Raw genomic sequence first — 13,524 nt, 5'->3', positions numbered from 1 at the left:
CACAGTGGATATATCAGATGTCACTCGATTTAAGATCGCCCATGGAAGCTCCTAAAAGCTCAGCCCTTGCACCTCAACCTTTAAGAGTGGAGGTGTTCCTAAATATGGTGGCGTGAGAACAATTTCCAAGTAGTATTCAATGGTTTGAGGAGTGTGGCAATAGACTGACATGAGCTCTTTGTCTCAGCTGGCCTTGGAATGCTTTGGGATCCCCCGAAAGAGTGGTAACAAGTGACCTAGGGAGATGAAGGTCTGGGCTTCAATGCCAAGGCTTCTACTCCAGGCAGATCGCATCTACCCTCGGGGCCTTGCCACCGAGGAGCTTTTTGATGACCTCGGTGACTTCAACCCCAGGGATGGAAGAGCCCACCTCAAAGTCCCCAGGCTCTGCTTCCTCAATGGAAGCCGTGTCAGTGGAATTGAGGAGGTCTATTCTCCCCACTGATTCACAACATCCGGATTGAGGTCAGCCGCGCCCCGTCTCAACTATTGACAGGGTTAATGGTGCACTGCTCTCCTCTCCTGAGACGCCACATGGAGGACCAGAATTTCTTCGAAGCTGGAAATCATTTTCCATGGCCTCGCCAAACTTCGATGCATGGGATTTTGCTTCAGCAACCACTGATTCTGCGTTTCGCTTAGCCAATTCTGCTTGACGGCATCCCTTACCACCGGTGTCCACCAGCTAGTTCAGGGATATCCATCACGACAGGCACTGACCACCTTACGGCCACAGTTCCGATTGGCCACTTTAACAATGGAGTCACAGAATATGATCCACTCAGTCTCAATTTTTCCTGCATTTTGTGGACCTGGAGAAGGCATTCGACCGTGTCTCGGGGAGTTTCGTGGAGGGTGCCAAACCCACCGATAAGGTGAACCTGTTGTGAAATATATTTTATATTGTATTATTTCATATAATCATTTAAATTTAATATATACTTTATTTTTTAGTTAGTCAATAAATAATGTGAACTTGTATCACACGAAGTGCTTAAGCTTAACCTAGGTTTGTCTTTTAATGCAGGATGCTTGGTCTCCATGTGCCGAAGCAGTTTTGAAGGCTTCATTGCCTCATTAGCTAGCCTGTCGCCACATATTATGCAGAGTGGGCTTGGCGCATCAGAGTCACCTGTGGCAATAAATCCATATTTTAAGTAGGACTCCAGAAATGTTCTTTTAAACGCAGCTTTCTTTTTCTTAGAACTCGTTCTTCTTCCGTCTCCTCATTGGGCTTTTTTCCCTTTCCGAAGAAGCTTTCCAAACATCTCTGTTTCTTGCTCATTTTTGCTTGCTTCGCGGGTTCGACTGGGGTGACATGTCACGTGACCGAGACGAGCGTCTTGACCTAAACCGACGGATGAGACGGAGAGAATCGCCAGTTTTTTAATATTTTTCAAAATAAATTTTTACTCATTTTTGCGAACTTTGCGGACTCGACTGGGGAAACATGTCACGTGACCGTTGGAAATCTCAATACAATGGTGTTTAAATTTCTAAATAATACATATACTGTTTCTACTTTGCGGATTTTGTTTTTCGCGGGTGGTTTTAGAACGTATCCCCCTTGATAAATGAGGGATCACTGTTTTCCCTGCCACTGAATTTCAGCAGCGCACCAGGGGTTTCATTGACTCGGTCCCCGGTAACCCTTCTCTTAGGAAGCAGGTGGCATGAGTCCATATTTCCAAGATCCGGTCTGATGTGTTTCGTTAAAATGTCCATCAATTACGCTTTCACAGATCGAATGTCCTCCTCATTTGCATCTCTGTCCCGCCATGCCCCCCCCCCCCCCCACCCCCGGCATAGGACCCAGGCTCAATCTTGACACCCGTGTTGATCACATATCACATCATTGATGTTGTTCTGCTGATCAAGCTCTTTCACTATGTAGGTAACAGATAGATGGCCCTTCTTGCTATTCTCATCTTGAATTGGATCCCTCTCATCATGACTTCTATCTCTGTCAGTTGTGTCTTGATTTTGTCTAGAACAGGGATGTCAAAGTCAAACACACCGAGGGCCAAAAAAACAAATTTGCTACAAGCCGAGGGCCGGACTGGTTCAATGTTTATTAAAATATATCGGAATGATTGCACATAGCCTTTTGAACTAAGACCTAACACAGTGTACATTATTTAATGATTAAATGAATATGGCAATATTTTGTTATGGCTCTGTCAGTAACTTCAAGGGAAAACATTTTCAACAGCCAAACAGCAAAAAATTCAATTGTTTTAAAAACAAAATGTGTTTCTTAATATCAACATAAATGCATAAGTAAAAGTGCATGCATTATAAACTGAAAATGTATTATTGTGCTGCTCTATGATCTACCGATCATTGCTTTCAAATCGTAAAATAAAAAAATAATCAAATCAGTTGTATTCTTTCTCATGGCTCTTATCTGCAATTTTCCCTTGGTCCATTCAACTGAAAAATAAATATAAATATATAAAATTCAAAAATTTACGGCACACAGACAAAACAATACTTTCTTCAAAGAAAAATCACGTCTTGTAGAAACAAATGTAAAAATGTAACCGAATTAAAAAACGGAAAATACGTTACTGTTCTGTGATGCTCACTTGTCTGAGGCTGAGCCTGATACTTAGAGGTGTCTCATTGTTTGTACAAGTTCATCAATGTTCGGGGTTAAGCTCTGAGGCTCAAAACCCGTTTTTGATCAACTCTCCTTCTGCAAAGGGCCGGGCTGATTTGGCGATCTCTTTTGCCACAATAAAGCTAGCCTTGGCAGCAGCCTCGCTTTGTGATTTAGCATACGTGAACATAGCCTGTCTGGACTTAAGGCCTCGTTTTAATTCTTCCACCTTCTGTAGCTTTTGTTCATATTCCATATTCTTGTCTTGGTCTGTGTGTTTCTTAGACGTTTGATAGTGCCTTAAATTTAATTCTTTCATTACAGCCGCATTTTCTCCACACATAAGACACATAGGTTTGCCTCTTACCTCCCTAAACATGTACTCTGCCTCCCACCTGGCCTGAAACCCCCTGTTCTCAGCGTCCACCTTACGTTTAGCCATTTTTGAGGAGGGGGGTATCAGAAAGTTGAACTCTGCTCTGACTACTGATGAATAATGAAGCCGCTTGTGCGAGCTGCAGGGACAGCGCGGGCTACCGTTGCATTGTGGGAAATGTAGTGTTGGTGCGTGCAAAACACCAGCGGGCGGCTGTGGCCTACGGGCCGGTTCTAATAGTAATTCAATATCATCCAGGGGGCCATAGATAATCAATTCGCGGGCCGGATCTGGCCCGCGGGCCGTAACTCTGACATATGTGGTCTAGAACCTCCAGCCGTTTGAGCTGATTTTTTATTACTTTCAGGCTTTCAGACATCACAAGATCCATCTTTGGTGCCATCGCACTTCGATTTTGTGGCTGTTTCTTTTTTATTTTGAAGTCAAAACTTTTCACAGGCTACACAATCTAGTCTAGCCCAATATTGTTTCCCTTCCACTGGGCCTTTCACTCAACTCCAACACATTGCGCAGCTGGAGCCTTGAGAACTTGATCTTTAGCAGTTGTTCCCTCGACAGCCAGAACTGAAAAAGAATTGAGTAATTCAAAATTTGAAAAAAGCCTTTGACAACCATGACTACAACACATTATTCAGTAAATTGGAAACGTAGGGGAGAGTGGGGTAAGTAGTGCCAATTTTTTACTTAAAGTGCCCTTAAAGCAAGGGGATAACAGTAATGCCTCCAACTAAGATATCTACATATAGTTTAGGATGTTGTGTATCCCTGGGAATAATTACTTTGGATCTTAAACAAACTGTTTGAGAAATACAGCTTTAGACAAAAGTGGTTTTGTGGCACAACTTGCCCCAGGTATGGGGTAAGTTGTGCCATTAGAGAAAATACACTGGGGTAAATTGTGCCATTGATAATTGAAGTAAAACGGATCATTTTAATCTCACAAATGATAATGCTATATAAAAGAAAGACAAATTCAATACAAATTACTTGTTTAACTTTTAAAGTTTTAGCAACATCAAAGGCCACTTTTCCATAACAAGGCCTATACAGTCACACGAACACCTAATTGAGTCTTGAACTTCTGCTCCTTTCTGGCTGTACCACCAAGTTTTGTGGTGTGGTGTGAACACATAGGCTACTCAGAACAAAATAAAAATTCCAAAATGAGCACCTAATCATCTGCAGCTGAATCTCTTCCCAGATCCAGCCTACAACTGAACGTCCCATGTGTCAATGCTGCAGGGAAATGTAAATGTATGCTCCTTTCTGGCTGTGCCACCAAGTTTTTGTGGTGTGGGCAATTTCTTCAGCACATCACCTCTAGGGATGACTCCATCATTCTCTCTAAATGTGAAAATGGGCTTTCCATCAAGAGACCTCTTAAAACTTTGCCTCAGAAACTTTGCACTGATCTCGTCACCTTCAACATTCTCCACCAATCCAACATAGTTTAAGGGTTTGGATTTTTTACCCGTAAACCTCACAATGACAAAGTCACCAGCAGACAGATTCTTGTCACCATCATCATCATCACTCTGGACATCTGAACTGTCATATTCAGTAACATCACTAAGTGGAAGCGGAACGTCACTCTCTTCTGAGCTACTGGGGAGCACTTTCTTTTTGGATTTGTTTTGCTTTGACCTTTTCAGGCTCCCCTTCTTATTTCCACTCCTTTTCTTCTTTTCAGCCTGTTTCTTTTGTGGCACAACTTACCCCAGGCCCTTTGGCACAAATTACCACAGAACCACCATTTTGAAAAAAATACATCCCCCTGCTGTTTTGAGCAAGCATCATGCTAATTGTATAGACTCATGCTGTAGCTTACTAAATCACTAAAACATGTGTGAACTGTTTTCAAAGTTGTTTATAATTGTTCGAACACAGCAATCAAAAAACCTTAACCATAGAAATTTTACTTTTGAGGGCAAAAAAATGTTTTTGAACTTAAATGTGCTTACCTCTCAAGCCATATGTCTCCCTTCTCTGTTGGATGAGTGAAATGGATGCCCCTTCAAAAATAGGTGGTCACATGACCAACTTCTTCCATGGTTTTCTGGAAAACAGGGGTGGCACTACTTGCCCCTTGGCACAAATTACCCCACTCTCCCCTATGGTATCACAGGGGTTTGGATGAGCTGACTAGAGCTATGTATTTAAGAAACAGGCAATTGTTTGTGCAAACAGATTACCATAAATGAGTATAGGGACATTATATGTGGAGTACCACAGCATCACTAATAGGTCCAAAATTATTTATATCATATATAAATAATACATATACGTATCAAATAGCTGAAGTTTGTCTTGTTTGCTGATGATACAATTATTTTCTGTTCTTGGGGGAATTTGCAATAGATTTTAAAAATGAGTACAACAGAAATAAACAAATTAAATAAGTGGTTTGACAGAAATAAATTATCTTTGAATCCAAGCAAAACAAAGATTATGATGTTTGGAAGACAAAGAAAATGAATACCAGTGCCTGAACGACCTGAACCTGAACGAGTTGAGTGAACGAAAGTTCATGAAATTGTTCATATTTTAGATTAACGTGAACTGAACTCCACACATTTTTGCATCGTGCAATTTTTTGTGAGCGGGCTCATTCTGTGGTCAATGAATGTTTTTTGAAGGGCAGTTCATTTTCGTTCAAGAGTGCCAGGTTTTCTGCTCCTAGACTAAAATCTGCTGGAAATCTGTTGCGTTTTTGTTCAAGATGTCCGTCGTTGAGCAAGGAAACCAAAGATGTGGAGTAACAGTTGGTTCTTTATTGGCAAGATCTTGGGTTGTATAATGATACACGAGGCACATAGCAGATGAAACAACAACCCCCACCTTCCAGGTCAGAAGGTTTTATACTGTCCGCCCGCAAGGACAAAGGGAGTGAATTGGCGGGAAGAAAGAAGGGGGGAGGGGCACAAGGTGTCCTTATGAAGGTAAACCTCTGTTCTGTTATCACCTGGCCATTTGGTATCTATATGTGATGTAAAGTTACTGCCCTGTGTGTGTCACATTGCTGTTTGTCCCTCTCATGCCCAAACAAAACTACCCAAGTGGGACAATATTGGGGAAGATAAAACATATACGATTTACGATATTGCTCTTTTTTGGAAGCATGAATACAGTGCTTTTATACATTTTGTCCCGGGCCACACACTAGAACATATATGATATGAATAGTGCATAGTATAAAGAGCAATACAGATCATAAATAATGCGGTATACAGCGATAACACAAATGTACTGTATATAAAACTACTACATTTGTTTAACTTTATGGATGTGGTTAAATTCAAATCAGCACAAATGTGCAAAACAAGAAATTATCGATTACCAGTGGTACCCTGTGTATGTTCAAAGACTGAGAGGGAGGGTATAATATAAAGGGGGACTTAAATTTCAAGAAACAAAGAGTTTGAACAACAAGGGATAGGGTTAGGGTCATATCAAGGTGTGGGTGACTGTGGACATAAAACAAATTAGAAACATCAATCTGTTCAAAAGAAAGAATAAGAAGTCATTTCAGGTGTTGAGAAGAGGAAATGTGTAGCTGGGACTAGGATAAAGGCACAAATAAAATAGCAAGTAGTATATGTAGTAGATACAAAATGTACATTATATGTGTGTGTTGTGTGTGTGTGTGTGTGTGTGTGTGTGTGTGTGTGTGTGTGTGTGTGTGTGTGTGTGTGTGTGTGTGTGTGTGTGTGTGTGCGTGTTATATTTCTTTATAAAATTGGAATAATTTTTTTGTTGTATAAGTTAGGTTACGGCGGCTCGGTGGCGCACTGGGTAGCACGTCCGCCTCACAGTTAGGAGGGTGCGGGTTCGATTCCACCTCCGGCCCTCACCTCGGGCCCGCGTGGGTTTTCTCCGGGCACTCCGGTTTCCTCCCACATTCCAAAAAACATGCTTGGTAGGCCGATTGAAGACTCCAAATTGTCCCTAGGTGTGAGTGTGAGTGCGATTGGTTGTCTGTCTCTGTGTGCCCTGCGATTGGCTGGCAACCAGTTCAGGGTGTCCCCCGCCTACTGCCCGATGACGGCTGGGATAGGCTCCAGCACGCCCGCGACCCCCGTGGGGACTAAGCGGTTCAGAAAATGGATGGATGGAAGTTAGGTTACAAAGGGGTAGGAGTTAAAAATTTTGAAACTTCCTATTCCTTTTGCCGAACATGTATTTGCGATTTTTGCTATCAGTTTGATTCTTTCTTATTTTTCGGTTTTCCTTTTTATACATTGGAAAATTAGAAAAACATTCATTTATTGATTCACTGTTCTGTTTTTGAATAATTAAGGCATACAAATTTAACGCTTTTACCAAACATCTAATTGTAATAAAAACAACAGATTTATCGATTATTATGAAAATTAGGGAAATCTAAAACTGAATATTTTACACAGAAGATATATTGGTATCGGCAGCTTAAAACCCTGATTAGTTGAACATACACATGCTTAAGTGAGCTGTTTATTTGCAATTTCCAAATAAATCTTCTAATCTTGATGGATTTCATTTTTGTTCTTGTTTGTGCCCTGTACAGACAGTCCAGTGTTTCATAGCAGCACCCTGGAGCGAAGGGTACTTGTCCACTCCCAGACCCACTCACAGCAACATTTCCCAACCACAACCACCCATCAGGAGGTGGACAAGGATATAATGGAGATTCTCATCTGACCCCATTATCTCATCTAAATCGATGAGTGTGCAGACAACCACCCATCAGGAGGTGGACAAGGATATAATGGAGATTCTCATCCGACCCCATTATCTCATCTAAATCGATGAGTGTGCAGAGAGTGGAGCCAACGAAGTTGTGGTCCTGGCCATCCACCTGGGGAGGATGCACAGCAACAACTCCCACCATCTCCCTTACTATCCCACCAACTCCCTGGTCGACGTAAATGTATTAGGTATACCCTGAGCCGATCAATAACAGAATAATGTGCATGCTGTACTTCAACAAAGGTTCGTCCACCCTGTGAATAAAAAAATATTTTGATTTACAGACAGAACTGTTTCAGAAAATTAGAATATTGTGATAAAGTTCTTTATTTTCTGTAATGCAATTAAAAAAACAAGAATGTCATACATTCTGGATTCATTACAAATCAGCTGAAATATTGCAAGCCTTTTATTATTTTAATATTGCTGATTATGGCTTACAGCTTAAGAAAACTCAAAAATCCTATCTCAAAAAATTAGAATATTTCCTCAGACCAAGTAAAAAAAAAAGATTTATAACAGCAAAACAAAATCAAACATTTGAAAATGTCCATTAATGCACTCAGTACTTGGTTGGGAATCCTTTTGCACGGATTATTGCATCAATGCGGCATGGCATGGAGGCAATCAGCCTGTGGCATTGCTGAGGTGTTATGGATGCCAGGATGCTTCAATAGCGGCCTTTAGCTCATTTGCATTGTTGGGTCTGGTGTCTTTCAGCTTCTATTTCACATTACCCCACAAATTCTCTATGGGGTTCAGGTCAGGAGAATTGGCAGGCCAATCGAGGACAGTAATGCCATGGTCAGTACACCATTTACTGGTGGTTTTGGCACTGTGGGCAAGTGCCAGATCATGCTGGAAAATGAAATTATCTCCATAGAGCTTTTCAGCAGACGGAAGCATGTAGTGCTCTAAAATCTCTTGGTACGCAGCTGCGTTTACTCTGGACTTGATGAAACACAGTGGACCAACACCAGCAGCTGACATGGCTCCTGTTGGATTTTGTCCACAATTTAGGGAGTGCGTTATCTGCACCTCACGGCAAAAGCCTTTGCCAATCACCTGTTATCCAATTTACTCACTGCGTGCTCGTTTGATTTCTTCAGATTTAGGAAAATGCAAAGACACTGAAATTAGAAATTAGAAATTAGACTTAGACAGATTGGTTGAGTTCAATCACAATTCTTGTTCAAAAAGCTCTGTTTTCAGGAAAGGGCAATACAGCGCTGGGCCCTTCAAGAGCGGAAAGTCTCCATTCAGAAAAGGCAAAGTCCAAGGTTGTTAGATCAGTTTTATATTCAGTAGCACATTGTGGGCCGGGATTGAAGGGCGATGAGTCTTCGGGGTGGGGCAAGTTCGAAGGAGAGTCTGCTTCCATGGGAGTGGTGCTGGTTATGGGCGATTCGGTGTGTTGGTGGGGGGCTGTTGGTGTGTGTGTGTGTGTGGAGGGGGCTGTTGTCTTCCATCCCGTCTCTCGGCCTTGGCGATCATCTTTGGCCGAGTTCTCGGTTGGCTCCTTCTGGCACCTGCTGGTTTTATCTCCACGTGACCTTCCTGTGAACATTCTCCTCCAATCTTGGACATACACTATCGTACCTCATTCTTCCAATTGTGTCATCTTGTGCGAATTTATGTTAGCTTTTGGCTGTGACATCATTAATCTATTGCTCTTACCTGACTATGTAAAGTTTGTGCTTTTGATACTTCATGTCTTTGCTTACGTCATTATATTCTTAGTTTAATCATGTTTCCAACCGTATCTTTTCTTTGTTAGGCCAAAATATTTCCCTCTGTGCAGAACGTTCAGTAGTAATCAAAAACTGGTGTCTAGCATTAGTCAAAACATAAGATACAATCAAGTACTGAACGGTCAAGACGACTCTGGCTGTGTCCATGATTCAGAGAAAAAAACATCAGGCATGCATTCCACAGTTCCTTAAGGGTCATTAAGCTATTTAGGCAATATATCAAAAGTCATTTGTTATTTCAAAGTCCTCAGAAATATATCAGATCATAAAGTTATAAAAACATTTCTCATCACCACTTATCAAAAAATGTCTAGTTATGTCTTTATTGATTTGGTGTGTAGGTATAATTATATGCTTAAAATGTTTCTTTTATTTATTTATTTATTTAATATGTGAATATACTTGTCTGCTTATGTACTTTATTCAATGAGGTTTGAGCATATCTGTTTTTGTAGCGAAGCAGGACTTTTTGTATTTCGACCTCATTCCTTCACTCCCCAAACCATCGCTGACTGTGGGAACTTCACACTGGATTTCAAGCAACTTGGATTTTGCTCCTCTCCAGACTCTGGCGCCTTGACTTCCAAATGAAATACAAAACTTGCTTTGGACCACTCAGCAACTGTCTAGTGCTTCTTTTCCATAGCCCAAGTCAGACGCTTCAGAAGTGGCTTGACCATGGGAATACAGCTATTGTAGCCTATTTCCCGGACACGTCTGTGAACAGTGGCTTTTGATACCTGGACTCTAGCTTCAGTCCACTGTCTTTGAAGCTCCCTCAAATTCTGGAAGTGACTCTTCTTCACAATGCTGTTAAGGCTGCGGTCATCTCTCTTGGTTGTGCAGCGTTTTCTGCCATATTTCCCCCTTCCAACAGACCTTTTGTGGATGTGCTTTGAAACTGCACTCTGTGAACAGCTTGATCTTTGAAAAATTTATTTTTGTGTCTTACCCTCCTGATGGAGGGTGTCAATGATGGTCCTCTGGACAGCAGTCAGATCAGCAGTGTTCCCCATACTTGTGATTTAGTTTACTGAACCAAGCTGAGTGTTTTTCAAGGCTCAGGAAACCCTTGCAGGTGTTTCGAGTTAATGAGACGATTCAAGTGATTAGTTGAATACCCTACTAGTATACTTTTTCATGATATTCTTATATTTTGAGATAGGATATTTGAGTTTTCTTAAGCTGTATGCCATAATCAGCAATATTAAAATAATAAAAGGCTTGCAATATTTCAGTTGATTTGTAATGAATCCAGAATGTATGACATTTTAGTTCTTTTAATTGTATTACAGAAAATAAAGAACTTTATCACAATATTCTACATTTCTGAGAGAGTCCTGTATGTATAACGGATGTCAGCCAGTAAGGGTTCACTTAGCGTATCTTCTAATACGGTTCTAAAACAAACAGGCAGGCCAGAATTAGTGCTCTGTGCTCCCATGCCAACAGCACTGGTTCTATCACAAAGCTGGGATGTCACCGTAAGAATTAGGACGCCACACGTGCGCCGCCATTAGCTAAATGCAATCTTTTTTTTTTTTCGAAAACAGATGTTTGCAGATCACCCGTGTATGCCGCCCACTATCATTGCCGAATTTTTTTTTTTTTTCACTCATTCTCAATTATAAGTCATTGTTAAGCAAGCCCAACTGTGGCACTTATGTGATACAACTGTATTAAAAAATGTCATCAGTACAACAATCCCCCCTTGAAAAAAGAAACTCAGAAGTGATTTAACGGTATTTTTTAACAGAGTGGCGGTGGACTTAGACGGCCTGTTTTTGGGCAGAGTCTGCTTGACTTGACACATCAGATTGACTACATCTCGGAACGAAGCAATCACAATTTACCCATTGGAAATCATTGTAGAGACTATCACTTAGAATGTCTAAAAACAGCTATCAATTGGCACCAAAATTTACATGGAGATCTCTACTTATGACTACTTTAACATATCAAGGATAAGAATTTGCCCCAGACCGCATCAGCCGGCTCTCATTTCCCTATTAACAATAAGCAAAAAAAATTGTTTAGCTCAGCTACAAAACAAAAAATAATAATATGCAAACGGTACTAATTTACGTTTTTTACATACATGAATTACATCATTCATTTCTAATATTCATAATTTTAGCCATAAAACTGGCCCTTGCAGGACTTTGCCGGTGATGTCCAAAAATATCGAATAGGGTGATTTTCAACTGCATAAATATCAGAGTTGCACTATCTGTATTGATTCTGCTTGGCCTGGTGATCAACGGATGAAGTTCAAACGTATAACATTATATAACACATTCATGAGTTGTACTATGATAATTTTTTTACAGATCAATGTTGAAATCCACACAAAGATGGGAGAGTTATGTTATTTTGAGGGATTTTCTTAAGGACATTGGTTTTTATGGGACCCTTTCTAGCGGAAACAGTTAATTAACTCCTTATGTTGAGTTAAAAGTGTTTCTTCTTAATGAAAACCTGAATACACAATCTTAGCTGCCTTCAAAAATGTCATGAAGTATATCTGGTGGGTCTTCAGAGACAAAATGAAAGTGAGTCAATTTGTCAGTTAGTGGATATGAGAGCTTCACAACAACATACTGGGACTTTAACTATTTGTATACTGTATTTCCCACGGCATAAAGTGCTTCAGGTTAAAAAGCGCAGACTCAATTGCGGGAGCTTTTCTGTACCTACACACAGGGCGCACCGCATTATAGGGCGTATGCATGCCATGACTTACGGTAAACCAAAAAAAAAAAAAAAAACGTCACGGACACAAGACAGTGAGTTTGGTTGTATGAATTTAGTTTATTTATTCCACTATTTAACCATGTACTGTACTGGACTCACATTATTGTTAATCGATATTCATATGCAAATAAAGTACAAAAAAATAAAGTATCTATCCATCTATCTATCCATCCATCCGTCCATTTTCAGGTGTCTGATAAGAATACATATTACATTTACCTGCTTTGATACAAAAGAAGCATCTAGCTGCATACTATTATTTTAGCAGATAGACATTCTCGTGCGTTATAGTGTGTTGTATTTAATCATTATTATTATGCCAATGCTTTGCCTATGCTGAATTTACCCCCGGGGTTCAATAAAGTATCTACCTACCTACCTACCTACCTACCTACCTACCTACCTAATCGGTTCTAAAAGGCTGTTCGAGAAGTGAATCGTTCGAATTCTGAATCCTGTTTAGCCATTACAAATAATGGAAAAAAAATTTAATCCGTTCCAAGCAAAATGAAAACGCCTTTAAGCATTTTTTCATTTGCGCATTTCTGTCCGATCGCACAAATGCAGCGCACCGCCGAACGCGCAACCGTAGCGTGTCGCCAACCGCGCAACTGGACCGCGCTGGTCGCATTATTGTGACAGAGCCATCGCTGAAATTTATAAAATATTTATAAAGTCCTGATGTACTTTCCAAAATTTAAGTGGACATCAGCGCGCAGGGAGCTTAATTTTGTCCGATCGCGCAACTGCAGCGCACCGTCGAACGCGCAAACATAGCGCGCCGCCAACCGCGCAACTGCACCGCGCTGGTCGCATTATTGTAACGGAGCGGTCGCTAAAATTTAGACAATATTTTTAAAGTCCTAATGAACTTTCCAAAATTTAAGTGGATATCAGTGCGCAGGGAGCTTAATATGGTCTGATCGCGCATCCGCAGCGCGCCGGGCGCTCACTGTCGCATTGCTTTAGGAGCGTCTTTGTATTTTAGGATGGCTTTATTGCTCCCACTTGCTTCCTTTGGAGGCATGATTAGAGTTGATGCAATCCTCAGAGTAACGAGAACGTAATAACGAACGGAGTCAATTGGCATGCCCGACATACGAAGCAAAAAAATCTCGAATTTTTCGTTCGAATACCGATTTGTTCGAGAACCGGGACGTTTGAAAACCGAGGCTCCACTGTACCTACCTACCTACCAACTTACCTACCTACCTACCTACCTACCTACCTACCTACCTACCTACCTACCTACCTACCTACCTACCTACCTACCTACCTACCTACCTACCTACCTA

General features: G+C 40.9%; 1 protein-coding gene across 10 annotated transcripts in view; it reads left to right on the top strand.

The window, feature by feature from the left end:
• amot (angiomotin) overlaps positions 1-12,395 on the top strand; it is a 152,005-nt gene extending 139,610 nt beyond the window's left edge. For all 10 annotated transcript variants that reach the window (XM_049743172.1, XM_049743169.1, XM_049743184.2 and 7 more), the window contains one exon: positions 7,543-12,395. In XM_049743172.1, coding sequence (XP_049599129.1) covers positions 7,543-7,676 — 134 coding nt within the window. In that variant the 3' untranslated portion in view covers positions 7,677-12,395. The remainder of the gene's footprint in view (positions 1-7,542) is intronic.
• The last annotated feature ends 1,129 nt before the right edge of the window (positions 12,396-13,524 follow it).

This window comes from Syngnathus scovelli, chromosome 15 (assembly GCF_024217435.2).
Source record: "Syngnathus scovelli strain Florida chromosome 15, RoL_Ssco_1.2, whole genome shotgun sequence".
Taxonomy (NCBI): domain Eukaryota; kingdom Metazoa; phylum Chordata; class Actinopteri; order Syngnathiformes; family Syngnathidae; genus Syngnathus; species Syngnathus scovelli.
The sequence above is the reverse complement of the archived record's forward strand: the minus strand, read 5'-3'. Positions and strand labels throughout refer to the sequence as shown.